Raw genomic sequence first — 18,731 nt, 5'->3', positions numbered from 1 at the left:
TGTAATTAATGCAAAAAGCCCAGAACCAAATATTGAGTGCATAGATACATAAGCATGTCAGTAGGCTGACATTTATTTAAATAAATAAATGAATAACAAAAAGTTTTATGGATCTAATGGATCAATGTATATACAAATTTACTGAGAAACAGAATTTGCATTTTTATTAACTATAAGCCATAATAACAACCAAATTAGCATAAACAAACACCTGAAATGTATCAATTTGAGTGGAATTGATCTATATAATATGAGTTTCTCCGTTTTTATACTATTTATATTCACTTATGAAACTACATGTACTGGGATTTACAACTGAATGACCAAAGAATTTAACAAGACTTTTTCTAAATATGTGCCTTATACAGCAAGCTGCCAAGACACTGAAGGACCTGGAACAGCAGATTGAGACAGTACAGGCTGACCTGCAGCCTTTGCTGTCCACAGATCCCAACAACATCTTGTCTGGACTTCCGCTTAAACTCACCGCTGCCCGCAACAAGTATGATGGCTTAGCTGCTCTGGCGGATCTCTACAATAAAAAGTACGTTTTTAGAAATATTATTAGTAGTAGTAGTGGTAGTAGTAGAAGGAAAGATTTGACTTTTGAAGGGTTTAACAAAAATTAACAACTTTGCATCGTTTGTTTCACCTGTTGCACTAATGTCTTAATTTGTTTTTAGATTATAACTTCCTGTATGTCTCTGTTTCTCTCAGAGCTTATGCATCTCTAAACCTGGAGAATCAAATTCAGAAGGTGGATGGTCTAGTCTCTGGATTTGAAAGAAACCTAAGTGAAGATGGTCTGATCCCTGACATACCAAATGCAATTCAAATTACCATGGAAGACATTCAGGTGAGGAGGTGTACAGTAATGTGTCTCTTATCTCCTTGTAACTGTTCAGCGCTTTGTATGAAAGCGCTTTATAAATGTTGTTGTTGTTATTCATTATTATTATTGTTAAATGTATAGAAAGGTTCAAAGGTTCTCCATGACATACAATAAATGACCACAAGTCTCTGCGTACATCTAGACTTTAATGACATGTAATGTTTTAAGGACACCCTTTGCAGCTATAATAGCTTCAACTCTTCTAAGGTTTCCTACCAGTTTTGGTGGTCTGTTTATTGCAATTTCTGACCATTTTTCCAGAAGCACATTTGTGAGGTCAAAGGTATTTTGGACAAGAATGCCTAGCCCCAAGTTTCCATTCTAAATCAGTAGTTCCCAAAGTTGTCCTGACAGGTTAAAGTCAGGACTCTGCAGACCAGTCAAGCTGCTCTTCACCAAACTCCCACATGGACCTTGCTTTGTGCACTAGAGCAGAGTCACACTGTTCCCACAAAATCATTGACATTGTTCAAAACGTATATAAACCTTGCAGAAAGTCGATAACCTCTGTGCACCCTGCGCCTCAGCATCCACCTACCCCGCTCAGATTTTATGTAGCCTACCACTTCATGGCTGAGTTGCTGTTGTTTCCTGTTACTTCTGATTTGTTAAAATGCCGTTAACAGTTGAATGTAGAGTATTTAGTAGTCAGGAAATTTGTTGGCTAGACTTTTTGTACAGGTGTCATCCTATCACTGGAGTTCATAGAACCCCTGAGAGCGACCAAGGCTTTCAAAAATGTTTACAGAATCTGTCTGCATTGATTTTATACACCTGTGTCCAGGGAAGGGCTTTGGAACAAGGACTCAATGATTTGCAAGGTGGCCCAATACGTTTGCCAATATAGGGTATATTTCATTTTGAATGTGCTCCTGTTTTGTATTCAGCGCCAGCAGAGGTCTGTGGCAAGGATCCAGGGTGACATGATGAAACTGGATCAGGATCTGGAGATGACTGAGAAGTTGTGCAGCTCCCTGCGGCACGGCTACCAAGAGTACTGCCCTGACATCCAACGCCAGAGGAACGATGTCAAACAGCTGCACAATCGCTACACAAATGTTACCAACCAGCTGAAGGAAAGGTGAGTCAAACTGAGAGCACTTCAGATAATTAACGTTACTTTATGCATTCTTGGGTTTTTCTTAACCACAGCTATTTATGAAGGTATTCTGACATCCCCCAGACATCCAAAAAAAAAAAAAAAAAACAAGGAGTCAATAATACATTTAAAACACAAGAACTAAAGAGTTCATTTTATTAATATTTTTGTTGTCCTAAATAATTTAGAGAGCCTTTCCTTTCGAGCCTTGCTATATACCCTTCAGGGAAGAGCAAAGCAAATGTTCTTATTTGATGTTATATAAAGAAAAAATGCTTAGATAACTGTGATGACCCAATAAAACATGTATCCCATTTTGGCTTGTGATACTCCCTTCAGAGATGACCTTTTACAAGAGGCTTCATCAAAGCACCTGGAGTTCCGGAGCCTTTGCAAATACCTCAACTCTTCCTTGGACAGCCTGCCGACCAATCAGATGAACATCAGTGATGGACCGTCACAGGTGACCGCTAAGCAGAGCTCCCAACAGGTACGAACGTGCTCTGATTATACATTACACAAGTGCACATAAAGAAAGCATAATCAAAAGCCTAAGCACTCTTTCTTTAAACTAATTGTTCGTCGGTACATTTATCAGTTATACTAAACAACATTTTAAAAATGTATGCTCCATTTCTCAATTAAGAGAGTGATGAAGGATTTAAAGCAGATGGATGAAGACATGGACAGAGTGGTTGACCTCTCTCAAGATCTGCAGGATCTTCTCAATGTAAGAACAGAACAGAAATTACCAAATGCATAAGTCTCATAACATCATTTAAAGAATTTTACACTATGAGGTAAAACAAAGAAACTGAATTTTATCACAAAAGGTAAGGTGATATGATAATTTCTAGAAAATTCTGTGTACCTGACTTGGTGATGTCATAGTAGGTGTTGGTTCCCACAGCAGAGTACTGCTACCTATGCGTACCTAATACACTCAGTTAAGTATGACTGCTTAATTCACAATAGTGAATATGTTAAGAACACCAGTAGTTTTCCTGCAAAATACAAGGAAGCAGGACATGTAGAGAACCAGATCGGACTGCTATTGACACTTTTTTTCTCCAAGTACCACCTATATACCTGACCAGAACTTGCAAAACCACCATAGCATCCAGCTCAACTACAAAGAATGTTTGAAAGTAGTAAAGACTGATGGTAGATCCACTTGATCCAGTTATCCCCAACATCCTCTGGGAAGATCCAAGGAAAATGCTTCAAATACAATATAAAATAGGAGGTGCACTGTAGTGGACAAAATGCCTGATCCATTATGCACAAGTCATAATAAGATCCTCAACTCCATTATGCCCTTTTTAGTGTATTTAAATTAACAGTGGAGTTGTATGCTGTCTCCGTGACTGCTGTTCTGGAGTGTCACATAATTGAGCCAAAGGACGAGAATATGACATTTATGAGCGGAGAACACAACTATGTGGCTAACAGTTAACATGTTGCTAACCGGAAGTAGCTCTAGGAAGGTCCTACCAACTTCTGCTTGACAGAGTCCGTACTTCCTTTAGAGAGAAAGCTCCACAACGAATCTGGGCCATGTCGGACAAAGCATGTCTATTTTATGAGGTGTCAAACATTCATTTTTAACCCCTTTTTGCCTCTGCTACACGCTGCAGAAAGGCTACAAAGCCACTAAAATCACACATTATACTCAGTCCCCCACATGATAAAGATAATGATGAGTATCACAGGGCTGCAACTGTCAGTGAGTCTCCATGGCAACGCTGCTACCAAGAGGCTCCTAGGAGGTCAGGGACATGCTCCATTGACTTAACATGGCACCTTTAGACGGCCGCTGCGGGGGCTGTGAAGACCGTAGGAAGCCGAAATTCGCAATTTTACTTCCTATTGGTATTTTTGACAGTACAGTATGCACCACGAGGTAGTCACCTTGCTAAATTTCTTCAGACATTTTTTAGTTCTGTTTAAAATGCTTCAAAATCCAAGGCAGAATCTGCTAAAAGTATAATGTTTACTAAAGCAAATCAATAACCCTGAAACGTGTTCTACAAAACTTTTATTTACTAGAGCTCTCGCCATCCTTATCAACACAAGTTCTCTACTCAGAAATTGTTTTTATTTTTTTATTTTTTACAGCAACATTTTTAAAAGCTATGCATTCCTGCTGTTTTCTAAACTTGTACAGCTGTGGAAAGGAAAATGAACATTTACTTTAAAGATGTATAAAAAAAGGAAATAAAGTACATAAAACTAACATTTTTATCTTTGCAGGATTATGAGGCAAATGCTAACAAATACAACAGTACACTCGAAGATGGTGGACTGACTCTTCCAAAAAGAGTCCACATGCTCACATTCGCTGATGCTATTGAGAAAGAGGTCCCATTCTGATTTTTTATAATACACATTTCTAGGTTTTTCAAAAAAATAAAGATAAGACTGTAATTAGAAATACGTTCATCCCAGGAAAGGAAACTGATGAATCGTTATGCAGAAGCAACAGCAGAAAACACCCAACGGCAAAGACACATGGGACTGTTTAGGAATCTCATTTTTCAAGTAAGTCTGAAGGTGACAAATTAATCAACTTTGTTTTTTGTTATATACTGGATATACTATCACCCATCAAAAAGATTAAGCTGCACTGGAAATCACCTGGAAATATTTTTTTTAATTTGATGAACATGTTTTTACTGTTGCAGAATGAAGAAAAGGTTCAGCTGGTGGCACAGCAGCAGGTGGAGCTTGGAAGCCAGCAAATAAATGACTCTGAGTTAGACAGCTTGCTTAGAGAACTAGAGGAAGAGAAGGAGAGGACAGCTCTTGCCCAGACAGAACTAAAAGCCTTAATAAACAGAATGATGTCCATCAAGAGTCAGCGAAGTGAGGGTCGAGTTGAGGAGAGAGAAATACTGCAGTACTACCGTGATCCTAAACTGGAAAGTGATCTGGCTGAGCTAAGGAACAAGCTCAACGATGAGGTCGTGAAGCAGAGCTCCACCCAGACAGAGATTGAGACAGTAAACCAGAAGCTCAGTGATCTACAGGACACGATTGAACAGATATCTCCTACAATGGTGACCAGAGAGGTGTTTGAATTTGAAAGAGATCCTGAACTGGATGAAGAGGCTTCCAAGATGAGACATGAGATAGCAAGAACGAGACATGAAATCCGAATGAAAGAAAGAGAGCAAATCCAACTGAAAAAAGAAATCACAATTCTACAGCAGAATAAACCACACGTCAAACAAAGAGCAGTTGGCCAGGAAGATCCAGAGATGTCAAAAGCATTAACAACATTTGAGACAGAAATTTCTGAGGAGAAAAATAAATGCAGGCTCCTCAATAATGAGATCTTCCAGACAAGAAATCAGATTAACACACTTGAAAAGCTGATTCCAGACATCCAGTCTAAAACCACCACCAGAAAGGTAAAAACAGCTGAGCAAGACCCTGACCTTATTGCAGAATTTAGCAGACTCCAGACCAGCTTGGAGAAAGAGAGGTCTGAAAACAGCTATTTGTCTCAAGAAGTGATGGAGCTGCAAAGGAGCTACAGAGAAGTTCAAGACAAGAACCCAAGTTTTAAAGTGAAAGAAGTTGTAAATGAGATCTACCTGGTTGACCCAAATACAGAGATGGAGATTATGCACCTTCGCAAAGAAATACAAGACTCAAATGTACAGTATGCTGATCTGGAAAACAAAATCAAGCAGGTCACCAATGATCGGAATCGCCTTCATTTAGAGAAACCCAGGGTAGAACTCAAAGAAGTTCTCCAAGAGGTGGTAAAAGTAGAAAGAAGCCCTGAAAACGAGCGAGAGATCCAAAGGCTAAATGACCAGGTGAACCGCCTAGACAGCCAGTGTACCTCCCTTGAAGACCAAGTCAGACAGCTGCGAAAACAGAGAGATGAATGGAAGGCAGAAATGTCCAAAATAGAGACCCAACTGGTCAACAGAGAAGTAATAAAGTATGAGCCTGACCCACTACTCGAGAAGGAAGCTGACCGTTTGCGTAGAACTGTGCGTGAGGAAGCAAAAATGAGGCGAAATACTGAGGAGAGGATTTTTGATCTCCAACACAAATACCTTCTCTTGGAAAGACAGAAACCAGAAGAGAAGGTGGTGGTACAGGAGGTTGTACGGCTTCAGAGGGACACAAGACAAGTAGTGGAACATGACAGGCTCAGTAACAGGCTTGATGAAGAAGTGATGAGTCGACGTCAGTTGGATCTGGAGTTACAGCAACTAAGAACAAGGTTGGAAGACAAAGAACGCATCATAAGGGAGAGTGATGAGCACCAAAAAAGGATTCAAGCTGAATCTGAGCTTAGAGAGATCAGACTACGCATCACTCAACTGGAAAATGCCCCACCTCCTGTTGAGGAGAGTATAGTAGTTGAAGAAGTACTGAAGGTTGAAAGAGATCCAAACCTAGAGAGGTTGACAAATGGTTTACGGTCTGACATAGACAAAGAAATCCATGATATCCTGCGTCTCCAGAGGGAAATCCGCAATATCACTGTCAAGCTTGAAATTCTGCAGAAAGAAAAGTCAGGTGAAAAGACAGTATACAAAGAGGTTGTTCGAGTAGAGAAAGACCAGGCTGTTGAAGCTGAGAGACGTCACCTGAGGGAGCAGGTGTCTCAGAGCAAATTTGCCAGACAAGACATGGAGGATGAAATCAGACGGTGCAATAACAAAATCAATAGTTTGATGAACACCAAATCTAACAATTCAAGAGAAGAGAAAACTCTTAGTTTGAGAAAAGAGGCCCTGTTAAGGGAAAAGGATGACCTTACCCGAGTACTGAGGACTCTTGAAGCAAAAAAACATGACATCTGTCTCTCTTTCCAGCAGCGTAGTCGACTGATGAGTGAAAGAACACAGATGAACAAACAAAGAAGCCTTAAGATGGAGTCCGATGTCCAGCGATTGGAGAAGCAGATCTTGGAAGAAAAAGATAAGATTCATCAACGAGACAGTACAATCCATCAGATTCTGATGTACCTACAAAAAGAGGAACAAGGGGAGACGAGGACCAAAGAAACCAATGTCTCTACAAAAATCACTATTTTGGATCCAGAAACTGGCAAAGACATGTCTCCCTATGATGCCTACCGTGGGGGCCTCGTTGATCGCCAGCAGTACATTCATCTGCAGGAACTAGAATGTGACTGGGAAGAGATAACTTCCTCTGGCCCTGATGGAGAAACATCTGTTCTGCAGGATCGCAAGAGTGGAAAGCAATACCCTATCAAAGATGCTCTTAATGAAGGAAGACTAACAGAGTATGATCTACAATTGTACAAACAAGGCAGGTTTCCTATCTCAGAGTTTGCCCTCCTTGTCGCAGGTGACAAAAACAAACAACCCAAATTCAACTCATTCACCCCAAAGCCAAATCCATCATTGAAGTCTCCATCCTTAGACCTTACTTCTGTTACCAAAACACTGCCAATTGCTGGAATAATGGATAAAAATACAAACACCTGCTTTACAATCCACAATGCCACCCTGGGCAAACTGATTGACCATACCACTGCCCAAAGGCTATTGGAGGCTCAAGCAGCAACAGGCGGCATTATTGACATCAGCAACAATCAGAGATACAAAGTTCACAAGGCAGCACAAAGAGGTCTCATTGATGACAGCCAAGTCCAGCGGCTGCTTAATGCAGAGAAAGCTTTCACTGGAGTAGAGGACCCCGTGACCAAAGAGGTTTTGTCTGTGGGAGAAGCTGTTCAGAAGGGCTGGATGCCAAAAGATTCAGCAATTCGATACATGGAGGCCCAGCACCTGACTGGGGGGCTAGTAGATCCTAACAATGGTACCAGAGTTGCTCTGTTGGATGCCATTGGATCTAAAATGATTGACAGCACAACAACAAAGGATCTGCAAAATGATGAACTATACATAAGGGATATCATAGACCCTATCACAAAGGAGAAGATCAACTACAAGCAAGCTCTGCAGCGTTGTAAGAAAGACCCAGCATCAGGCTTACCTATGCTACCGGCCTCCTCCAAAGGGTCAGGCCAAACTCCAACATACAGCTCTTCAATATACTGAAATTTCTAGATTCTCTTGTAGTTAATGCCACAACTATTTGGGAGCATTGGTTTAATCAAAGAGGAAATGAATCAGAAGGTCAAGCTTGTTCTGGAAAGGTGTCATAATGATTGACTTATAAGTAGACTCCTGACCTAGTATTGGGAGTTAAGAACACATAAACTAATCTCAGGCACACCGATTATTGCATCAGTATGCTAGGTTGGAACAGAAATTTCATGGAGGCACAAAATATGGAGGCTGTCGTTCCATGGCTGTAGGCAGTGTGAATTGTGCAAAGAAAGTATCATATAGGACAAAGTGTCGGTTGTTGCATTTTAGGGCAAAAACTAGCTAGACCAGAGAAAGGACAAGGTTAAGCAGGTCGGGTTTGAGCAACAAGGAACCTGGTATTAGTTGTTTTTGGACATACTTACTTTTGCATGGACATGTAGTGGAAGATGGAACAGGTATTAGCAGTTTTAAAAAGACCCTGGTAGAATTTTGCCATTTAAGGATCCATTCACCGTAAGGATTGAAGATGGAGATAGTTTCTGCATAGAATACTCAACAAACTGCAGGGTACGTTTTTATGGTGCTGCCAGTTGGTCAGGTTAGCTGAGGGCGTGTACGTGTTAAACAAGGCAGTGGAAAATGGCTGAGGCATTTTTTGACTGACAATCAAAAACTGGTGATATTCATGTTTGTGGGAGATCAGAATTCTTGTAAGCGTCTCACCCTATGAACTAAATTAATATGAACCTACGTATAAACTCCAGGGCTTCTCTGGAAATCGAGATCCTGAAATTTTTGTTTGTGGATTTATTACTTGAGTTTTGTTTCTTTGTACCCCCCCCCCCCCCCCCCCCACACACACACACACCAAAAAAACAAACAATTAAGCAAAGATTTAGCAATTAGGGTGATGAGTGCAGCTTGTGAAGCACAGTCAATACAGAATTCTGACAAACGCCAGAAATACAGTTAGCTCCTTTGCTAGGTTTGAGAAGTTCGTAGCTGCTGTTTAGTCCAGTTAATTCTGATGTTTCTGCTGTTACGGCCTGGTTGATTGGTTTCCTCTTCAGCTTTTATTGTAAAAGCTGGCGTGTTCAGAAGAGCTTGCAGTTTTTCTTTTTTTTTTTTTTTTTTTTTTGTGTGTTGATGCTAACAGTTTTCTGGCAATCGGAATCATTCCCAGCGCCAGAGCTGGATATGTTGTTAAGGTGTTAGCTTTCTTGTGAACCTATGTTAACTCATAACAAATTTTTGTTTACTATTTAGGGTTTTCTGTTTTTTTTTACTGGCAATAAAATATATTATGGAGTTTGTTGATTACTTACACTATATAAATTAACTCAGGAGAAGACTTGTACTATAAAACTGTCAGGATGCCAGGATGATTACTGCTGAGTTGCATCTGTTTAACCAAAAGTCATAGGAAAATGTGTTGTGGTTTGTTCTCTTTTAACGTAATATAAACATACTGTATAAATGCTGTTTATTTTGAATATTATTGTGTTATCAGGGATAGTGGGACGTCATGTGATGGTTTTCCTAACATTGATTTGATTCCGTGTTGATTGGTCACTTATAACTCAAAATAGTTTGATAATGTCTCAAGAATAACATCTGAATAAAATTACATTATGGTTATTATAAAGCATTTGACTCTTGATTATGAGTGTTATGTAAATGCATTTGCCCATCCAGTCATTGTCTAAACTCTGATATCCTTACAGGGTCCTGGGTTGGGAGTGCTCAGGTTCCAGCCATTTTGAATAGTGCAACTGAACCAAGTTTTATTACAAATAAGTCATTGAATTTGAATTGTGTATTAAAGAACAGTTAGTCTTAATGTTCTTTACTGAAACATGGCAACAACTTTACTGACTTTGTGCATTAACACAAATGTGCTCTGAGACATATTCTGTTTCTATTACACCACCTCAGGCATGAGGTGGAACAAAATTTTGTACTCTGGTCCCAGTGCAAGTCCAATAACGTAATCAATAAAATAAAGTCGGTGGTGGAGGGCGTGCTGTGACTGTTATACCCCAAATGGTTCAACAAAATACATGTTATTAATGAGACTATTAAAGAGAAAACTCTTCAAGCTCTTTGGAACATGTTGTACAACCAACACTAAAGAAACCAAGATAAGATTTATTTCAGCCACTGAAACTTATTTCATTTCTAGAACAGCAAAGTATTTTCTAAAATCATTTTCAGTTTATTTTATTTCAATTTCATTGAATTACATTTATTTTAAAACTGTAATTCTTTGAAATTGCTCTGCTTATGTTGTCCACCAATTTTATGGCTGTAAACTTTAGAGAATTTGCTGTCCTTGTTTTATTAGATCGTTCGACGCTGTTGACCCAAAGCACCTAAAAAGAAAACAATAAGTCAACCTGCCAACTTTGACCCTATTCTTGACCCAGGCCTTTTTCCATTGTCAGACTTAACCCACATGAGATATACCAAATCAGCTAATTCTGAAAGACCCAGAAATAGTCACTCACTTATCCTATTCTACATACACTAGCTGGGCATTAATCCCAATCAAGCTTACTAGAGTGGGTGGGATTTTTTTTAAAATAATAAAGACTACTCTAAGGCTTAGAGCCTCAGAAATCAGAAAAAGATATGTGCTAACCGAAGGGTACAGGGGAACCCTTTGTGTCAGAGTCATGATACTATAACACCAGGAAGGGAACCTGTGTCTGTTTATTTAGAGAAAGCTTGTCCCCCAGTCCACTCGTGATATTTTCTACAGACAGTCCCCATTTGTCCCCTATGGACCCTACGATGTGACTCCAGGAAGGATGTGCCGTTTGTTAGTTAGCAAACAGAAGCTTATATTTAAATAAAAATCATTTAGCAAATAACAAACAAAACTTCCACAAGTTGGGTTGTGTATATGAAAATGTTCAAGTAAAAAAAGATTTATTTTAAGACAAAGTATACACTTGCAAGATCAATAATCAGAAGAGGTATCATCAAGGGATGATTATGAAAAGCTGTGACCTGTTATTCTTTTCAGAAACTGTAAAACTGAAAATGTCCTCCTGGAAAGGGTACCCACCCAGGAGTTATGGTGCACCCTCAAAAATTATGAATCCTTGCTGAATATTTTTCTTGCACATAAACTTCTCAGCCCTCAAATGATTCACAACTCCCCAACACAGATGGTTCCTCTGTTTGGCCTCGACTTGATCAAGGAGGGATTGAAGCACTTGGACCGGGAGAGTCTATGACCTCTGACCTTGCGCCTCCTCTCCACAGCAGGTTTTTTTTTTTTATTTCTCATGAAGATTTGGCTTCAACAATTAAACCTCCTATAGGGATTCGGTTTCAGAAAGAAATAAGACCAGAGTGTTTTTGGGAGATTTTTGTCACGCGATTCGCCTGAGGAGCAGAAAAGCAGGTAAGATGGTCTTGGGCATGCGCAGTTATTCAAAAAGGGACTTACCTACATTTTCGGAAAAATCATCCACTCAACCATTAACACAGGTTGCACAATCTGGTGAGGATTGTTGTTTCTCTGTTCACATCTTACCTTTCAGGCAGAATGTTTTGTCAGATCATCAGATTCCATGGGTTTTTTGTTTTTTTCCCCCCATCAGTTTTTTAATGTGGAGTCCCTCAGGGTTTGGTCTAAGGATTACTTCTGTTTCTTCTCTACCTCTCTTGGTCAGATGTTAAACAAATGTAGGCATCACTCTTATCACAATTATGCCGATCACATCGAGTAGGGCTGTTCCTTTAGGCCCTTGGTTTTCAAAAATACTCGTGGTGGTACTTTGGATGCCTTTTGTGGTACTCAAGAAAGATTTTGAGAATTTTAAGTTAAGTTAGATGCAAACAAATTGGCAACATCAGCCAAAATAATAATCTCATAAGTAAAGAAAAAAAATCTTCCCAGCTCTTTACAAGATTATTACAAAAAAAAAAAAAAAAAAAACAGTCCTCACTTGCGGGAAAAATTCTCTCAATATTTTGAAATATGTCTCCTTAATTTGGACATTTTCTGTCCAAATTTTGATAATTTCTTCTACTACTGCCACCAATTAGAATTTTTTGCATTTTTAAATGGTTGCCCTTATGACAGTTTCCACTAGGGTTTGAGCTGTTAGTCAGTGTGTGATCATCTGCTGAAACCACACTGTTAGTTAACTTTGAAGTGTTTTCACAGTATGAATACTTTGAAAGTTGCCTGCACTGCAAAAAGGGGACTAAAAGTAAGTCAAATTTTCTTGAAATCAGTTAAATAAGACTATTTGCCAATGAAATAAGATTTTTGCACTTAAAATAGGAACATTTCATCCCTATCATCTTATTTCAAGTGCAGGATATCTAATTATCTTATTTTAGGGGTAAAGATACTCACTCCATTGGCAAATAGTCTTATTTACCTGCTTAAATCAAGGTAAAATACATTAATTACAAGAAAATTTGACTTACCTTTAGTTCCCTTTTTGAGGTGTGGTGTGTCCTTAGCTTTGGCATCAATGTCTGCTTAGGTGGCTGTACAAAAAGAGCACAATTCATAAGAAGCAGTCTCCATGCAAGAAAAAAAAACATGTGCAAAGGTTCATTGAGATCTTAAGGTTTGGAAGACTGACAGACAATAACTCAAAGCTATTGCTTATACATAAGCTTTGGCATAACATTTGTTCAAAAGATATGAAATATCAAGGCTACATCATGCACAATGTTAGCACAAAAAGCTGTTGCAGAATAACAGAAAAACACAGACTGATAAAAATACTAAATATAACAACATATGGACTCAATGTGTCTTCTGGAGACTTTATTTAATATGAAAACATCTAGTACTAGATACTGTCAAACTTATTAGATTTTTGGTTACAGTCCCAAACTGACTGATAAAGCTAAGAAAAATACAAAAGTCATTGAACAGCACTGCATCCTTGCCAGCATTATGGGATGAAGGCCTTTATCAGGTTACATCTTCTGGAGGTGTCACCTCTGGCTGTTTGCACTCCCTCTCAGTGAAGAAGCTACGTTGCTCAGTGACAGCCTTCTGCAGAAGTGCAATGTTTACACCGTCAACACAGTTCAGCACACGGGCACGAACCACCACACCAACCCCTGTAGGACAAACACATGTGGGTACACGATAAAGGTACACGCCCCCAGAAAAGAGCACAGTTAACCAAACACAAGCATTACAACTCTGCTGGTATGAAATGTGAAGATACAATTAAATGAAAATAGGTAATCACTTAGACATCCAAATTCTGTGTTTTTCCCTTTTATTCTTTAAAACTGTTGGACCCAAATCGACTGCATCAACAAAAAATACTATTCATTGTGTTTACAGACAAAAAAGGAAGGACTCTTCTGTGTTTTTCCTGTTATTTGTTTTTACTTGAAGCTGTGACCAGCTTCTAGTAGCTAATGTCAGATTAGATGTCAGGGTCCTGACATCTAAAAACCATGACAGTTACCTTTAACTTTTTTTTCTCATTCATAAAATGCTGAAATCTGCAAAATTTCCAGTGACAGCTTTTGCCGGGGAGGAGTCGTCTATTTTCATAAAGTTTGACCTTTAATCAGCTTTACATACTCTGAATGTTTTCTCATGTAAATGCTAAAATTCCCTTAAGTAGTTGCTAGTTTCATTTGTGCTTGATTACTTCATCAATCATCATCAGATTGGAAGAGATAATTCTTGATATATTGACTTACTAGTTCCAGTATTATGATCAATTTCCAAATGAAATGTCAAAACTGTTATTTTGCAAAAAAAATCATTTAAATTGTAAAACTATTCCTTTATATGTAAATATCTTTATATGTAAATGTGTATGTATGTACAAATAAGTTGCTTAATTCCATGTTCAGAGTGGTCTGCGTCGTCCATTAATTTCTGATAATGGACACCTCGTCAGGTTTATACCTTACTTTTCAATTGCTATAGCCTATGCAATTTTCAACAATTTGTGAGCCTTAACCCTTCCCTACATTTCTCCTTGATAAGGAATTTACTGTTAAGTCAATGACTCCATGCTATTGGGTGGGCTTAGATAGGCAAGTTATCATTTGGTAACTTTTGTTATACATCAGAATGTTATATAATTTAGACTGAATTGGATCTCAGTCTGACTGCAGTGAAACAAATTGGACTGAATTTGAACTGAACTGCAACGATAGGATTCTAAATAACTGGATATGAAGGGGATCCTCTGGTAAAGAGTCTCGCTATGACATTTGTTGAATTTCATAAATATGAACAGTGTGTCTAATGTTACGTCACCTGAGATCGACAAAATTACAAATGCAGTTACATATAGGACAAGCAATATGAAAAATGTATTTCTTAATAGAAATATGTGCTTATATCGAATCAAACATCAACAGCATGCTTTAATACATGAGGCAATTAAAACTTACATATACTTAATTTAAAAATATGCTGTTTTCTATGTTAAAGTTTTGGTAAGGCACATTTTAAACTGCATTTCCAATTTCTGAATGCAGAATCATATAAAACAAAAAATTTATTGGAATCACTGCTGAAATACATGAAAATAAATGTATTCCTATTTTATTGGAGTAGCATAATACCACATTGGGAATCTTTGTTAAAAAAAATCCAATGTTTAATTTGATAACACTCAAACATTAGAAATAAGTATTTCTCTTAGTATTTTTTTTTTTACCTATTTTGTCAGGATGACAGCACTTGGTTTTCTCCGATATTATTTTTTCAAGGTTGGAGCACTCAGAGAAGGCTTTTTGAAAATTCCTTTCACAAAGTCACGTCTAGACCATCCTGACTCCTGTCTTATGCACACGTCTCGTCACTTCAGCCCACATATTTTCTGTGGTTTTAGCAGACCATGATAGCCATGGAAGAAGGGTTGATTTGGTGTGGAAGAAATATAGTCTCATTAGAATCAGATATTGAATTTATAATACACAATTTTTAACCTGTGCAACTATATGTGATTTTATTTACTTTAAATTTGCCAGGTGGCAGGTTTTGTGATGCAAATTATTAGACCAAGATAAACCATTATAAACTTTTTCCACCTTTAGTGTGAACTATAACCTGCAGAAACCAAATGAAAAGCTACAGTCTTTGAATGGGAAAAAAAAAAAAAAAAAAAAAAACTTGCCCCAAAGTGTAAGATTCTCACACTGGCCCACCATCTAGTGGTGCGCTAAATTAATTACAAACAACTTTGCCGTTAAACTAGAGCATCATGAATGTAACAAAGGCAACATGTCCTCCATGTATTAGCTACTGCTAGCTAATAGCTACTGTCACCATGGGAAAATCAAGACTGCTTGATTTTTTTCTAAATGGACTGACTGAACTTATATTGGGCTCGTTTCTAAACATGCAGTCGCTTATTTGGGCTCTAAAATAAGCGTTTTTTTTTTAAACACAGGTAAAGGGACCCACTCTCGCTGCTGCACTACGGACACCATGGGCTGGCTGGCTCAAATATCCCTCCGCATACACACATGCTCCCTGAGAGGGAGACCATAAGACGAACAACCGACTCTGCCAGGAGGACAGAATAGCTGCTGCTCTACACAGCCCTGTTTCTAACATAACGGCAAAAATTAACTTCACTGTTATATTGAATTAACTAACCTGTCCAGCAGAAAGCCTGCAACCTCCACATCCTTTTTTAATCCCAGCTCCCTCATGAATCATCTCCACCTGGTGTGGATTATCTGCACCTTTTTCTTTGCTTGGTACCTTTCTATTCCCTCTCGCTGGGCAAAGAGTAAGGATGGTCCTCCATTTCAACAGAAAACTGCAAATAGAATGATCTACGGTTGTCTTTGCTTGTTTTCTACTCCTCCTCCACCGACAGCACGTCTTCATATAGATGACGGATAAGAAAACGAGTAAGGCTGGCAAGTTTGTCCCCCTTCGGCTTCTGAAATCAGAAATAACGACGCAACATGGCGCCTCCCAGTGGGTGCATCAACCTGTGTATTAATAAACAACTAATTCTGAGCTATGAGAACGCTGTGACGTTTTTACACTTTGGCAAAATATGCATTTATAAAAGCAATACTTAATGTTTGCTAATTAAAAGCCAAATTACTTAAACATTGTCACTTTAAATATTGTTGCTGCATAAGTGTGCACACTCTCTTATAACAGGAGGCTTCTGTGTCCACAACAAACCACCACACACTAGCTAATGTTGAATATGGGTCAGTAAATCCTGCTATCAAGCTAAGTGCCTCTAAGTAACTACAAATAAAGTTCGGATGTTCAAAAAGGCTGTCCCTAACACTATTTTTAATAAGCTGCATTCCACAGCATCAGTGATATGAAGAGAGCTTCCAAAGCATCTGTGCCCGCATTCACAAAGATTCTCAGAGTCTCTCAGAGAGCTCCTATATTAGCCTAAAGGTTCCTACATGAAGTCTTGATTCAGATCACTGCTGAGAGTGATTTTTAGTAAGTGACGACAGAAATTTTGTCTTAGTGAGGAGGTGTGGCTGACCCCATTGCTAGGTGTGACACTGTCTTTCAAGAGCTGTGATTGGTTGATAGTACAAGAAACAACAACACAGATGATCTCCTAGTAATCAATGGAGAGAAATTAGACTGGATTAAGAAATGTGTCATGATGATGAAATTGAGCAAAATTAAATTGTCACGCAGCTTCAAAATGTTTGAATGTACCTTATTTACATCTTCATAATTCTTTTGATTTGCTTATTGTTATATTTACCCTCCAGTCATAGTATTACTTTATCTATTTGATATTAATGCGCTCACACCTGTCAGCAATTTACTGGGATCGCCTGCTTGTATGAAGCGGTCGTATTTGGCAAAACGACTGACATTAAATGGAGAAAAGAAGGTGGATAAAAACGAACAGCGGCGCATCAGTCCGCATAGCTCTGGGAGGAGAATAGAGGAGTGTTGAAAGGTAAATCGGTCCCTGGATCACAGCGCAAATACATGGACTTTGAAGCGCCATGCCGTAGGGCTATGCCTCTTATTTTTCTGCCGTCTTGGTGCTTTTACGAACCAGCCTGAAAAGTGAGATGTGCTCCGTACGGCAATCGAAAGCGAGGAGACGGCATTAACATAAGCAAACCTCAAGACCACTTAGGCAACCGACATTATCATGCAATACAGACAATTCTTTCTCACCTCTTTTATATAATATACTTTGTAAATTTCTCCACTTTTTATTCAAGATTATTAAATATTTTTCCTAATATTCATTTATCCTCAATCAAATTACGTCTGGGCGCCCAAACTAATTTCCCTCTAGACTTAGACTTAGACAACTTTATTGTCATTTTGTATGTACAGAGTGCATACAGAATGAAATTTAGTTGCATACAGCTTATGACAGTGTAATGGGATTGCAGGTGGAATAAGGCGACATTACAATACAATATAAAGTGCAGCAGTGATCAGATGTAACGGTGCAGAAGAAAAACAGTGTGCAAGAACAGTGTGCAGAAGAATGTTCAACCATTGTTTATGTGCAAAGATAATGGTGCAAAAAGGCATTTGTATAGAAAAGTATGGTGCAGTGCAAATAATGTGTGCAAAAACGCAGTAAACGTTGTGTTGTGTATTATTTAAAAGGATAATAGAAGTTTGGCAAAGTTGGTAGTGCCAAATAAGGATGCAAATGATATGCAGAGTCCAGTTTAGCGTTCAACAACAATCTATGGGGATAAAAATTATTTTATCTACACATTAATAATTGTATGATTGTTAAAGAAGTTTATGTGCTCCTTTCTACCACTGTTTAGGAGGTGGACCAGCCAAACAGCTCTCTCTGTTCCTGCCATCACTTAACCTCACATCTTTTCACTTTAGGAGCTCTCTTAAGGCCTGAATTTGGGAAATCCTAAGGTTTTTCCTAAAATGAGGTCACTAAGCTACTTTACGTCTTAGGAATCTTTGTGAATGCGAACACTGATCTCATCAGATAATCTCCTTTTCAGAAGGCCTGAGGAAAGATACAACAGATTTTCTAAGGCAGTAGGTATACCACGGGATTGGTGCCTATGTCAAGTGGTCATCGAGAATTCTGGATAGTTCACAAAGTCCATTACAATCTAATTAATTTAAAAAATGAATAGAAAATTATACAATTTTCTGTGTGCAATCTATTTGTTGTAAGATTTTGTTTACATGTTTTACAGTGTGTGCCAATAAATCTGTCTGCATGTGTCTGTGAGATCCTCTCGAAACCAAACGACATCACAGGGGGGGATTTTACCTTCATAATTTTCTGTCTCCCCCAAAACCAGGTACTGGGCTCCAATGATTGGGTTAAATGGCTCAACAAACTGTGTGTGGACAAGCACAGGGTGCTCTTTGGACGCATGCTGGGCTGTCAGGGTGGCCCTGGATTCATCTGGCTGGTAACAGACAAGCCTGAAAAGGGGCAAGAATCTCAAGTTACAAATAAATAAAAGCAACGAACAAAGCCCTGCAGCCGACCCAGGTACACTCTGACCCAGGACAGGTCATTAGTCTATCATCATGAGGTGAAACATGGCCATGGCCTGCAGCATCTAGATCCAGACCTGCCGAATGTCCGCACTGATTCTCCTTCCTTCACGGAGTTCACTTCCCAGGGGAAACGAAACACTGCGGCTGGGGGAAGCATCGACATGTTTAATAAGTATATAGAAGTTCATCTATCAGTGAACTCCCCCCCTGTGAAAA

General features: G+C 38.8%; 2 protein-coding genes across 2 annotated transcripts in view; one reads left to right on the top strand and one right to left on the bottom strand.

The window, feature by feature from the left end:
• Positions 1 to 9,679, top strand: part of LOC105919946 (envoplakin) — a 28,607-nt gene extending 18,928 nt beyond the window's left edge. Inside the window, exons 15-22 of the mRNA XM_036129614.1 lie at positions 369 to 544; positions 718 to 856; positions 1,780 to 1,973; positions 2,331 to 2,481; positions 2,638 to 2,721; positions 4,245 to 4,352; positions 4,440 to 4,532; positions 4,676 to 9,679. Of these exons, the coding sequence (XP_035985507.1) occupies positions 369 to 544; positions 718 to 856; positions 1,780 to 1,973; positions 2,331 to 2,481; positions 2,638 to 2,721; positions 4,245 to 4,352; positions 4,440 to 4,532; positions 4,676 to 8,047 (4,317 nt within the window). The 3' untranslated portion in view covers positions 8,048 to 9,679. The remainder of the gene's footprint in view (positions 1 to 368; positions 545 to 717; positions 857 to 1,779; positions 1,974 to 2,330; positions 2,482 to 2,637; positions 2,722 to 4,244; positions 4,353 to 4,439; positions 4,533 to 4,675) is intronic.
• A 3,138-nt stretch (positions 9,680 to 12,817) lies between these two features.
• Positions 12,818 to 18,705, bottom strand: ten1 (TEN1 subunit of CST complex). Its single transcript, XM_012855425.3, has 3 exons — positions 18,590 to 18,705; positions 18,280 to 18,437; positions 12,818 to 13,141 (listed from the first exon to the last, which is right to left on the bottom strand). The coding sequence occupies exons 1-3, from the start codon at positions 18,676 to 18,678 to the stop codon at positions 12,990 to 12,992; spliced, it is 399 nt and encodes a 132-aa protein (XP_012710879.1). The 5' UTR covers positions 18,679 to 18,705; the 3' UTR covers positions 12,818 to 12,989.
• Positions 18,706 to 18,731: the final 26 nt, after the last annotated feature.

Source organism: Fundulus heteroclitus, unplaced genomic scaffold, assembly GCF_011125445.2.
Source record: "Fundulus heteroclitus isolate FHET01 unplaced genomic scaffold, MU-UCD_Fhet_4.1 scaffold_192, whole genome shotgun sequence".
Classification (NCBI taxonomy): Eukaryota; Metazoa; Chordata; class Actinopteri; order Cyprinodontiformes; family Fundulidae; genus Fundulus; species Fundulus heteroclitus.
This window is presented reverse-complemented; position numbering and strand designations above follow the sequence as displayed.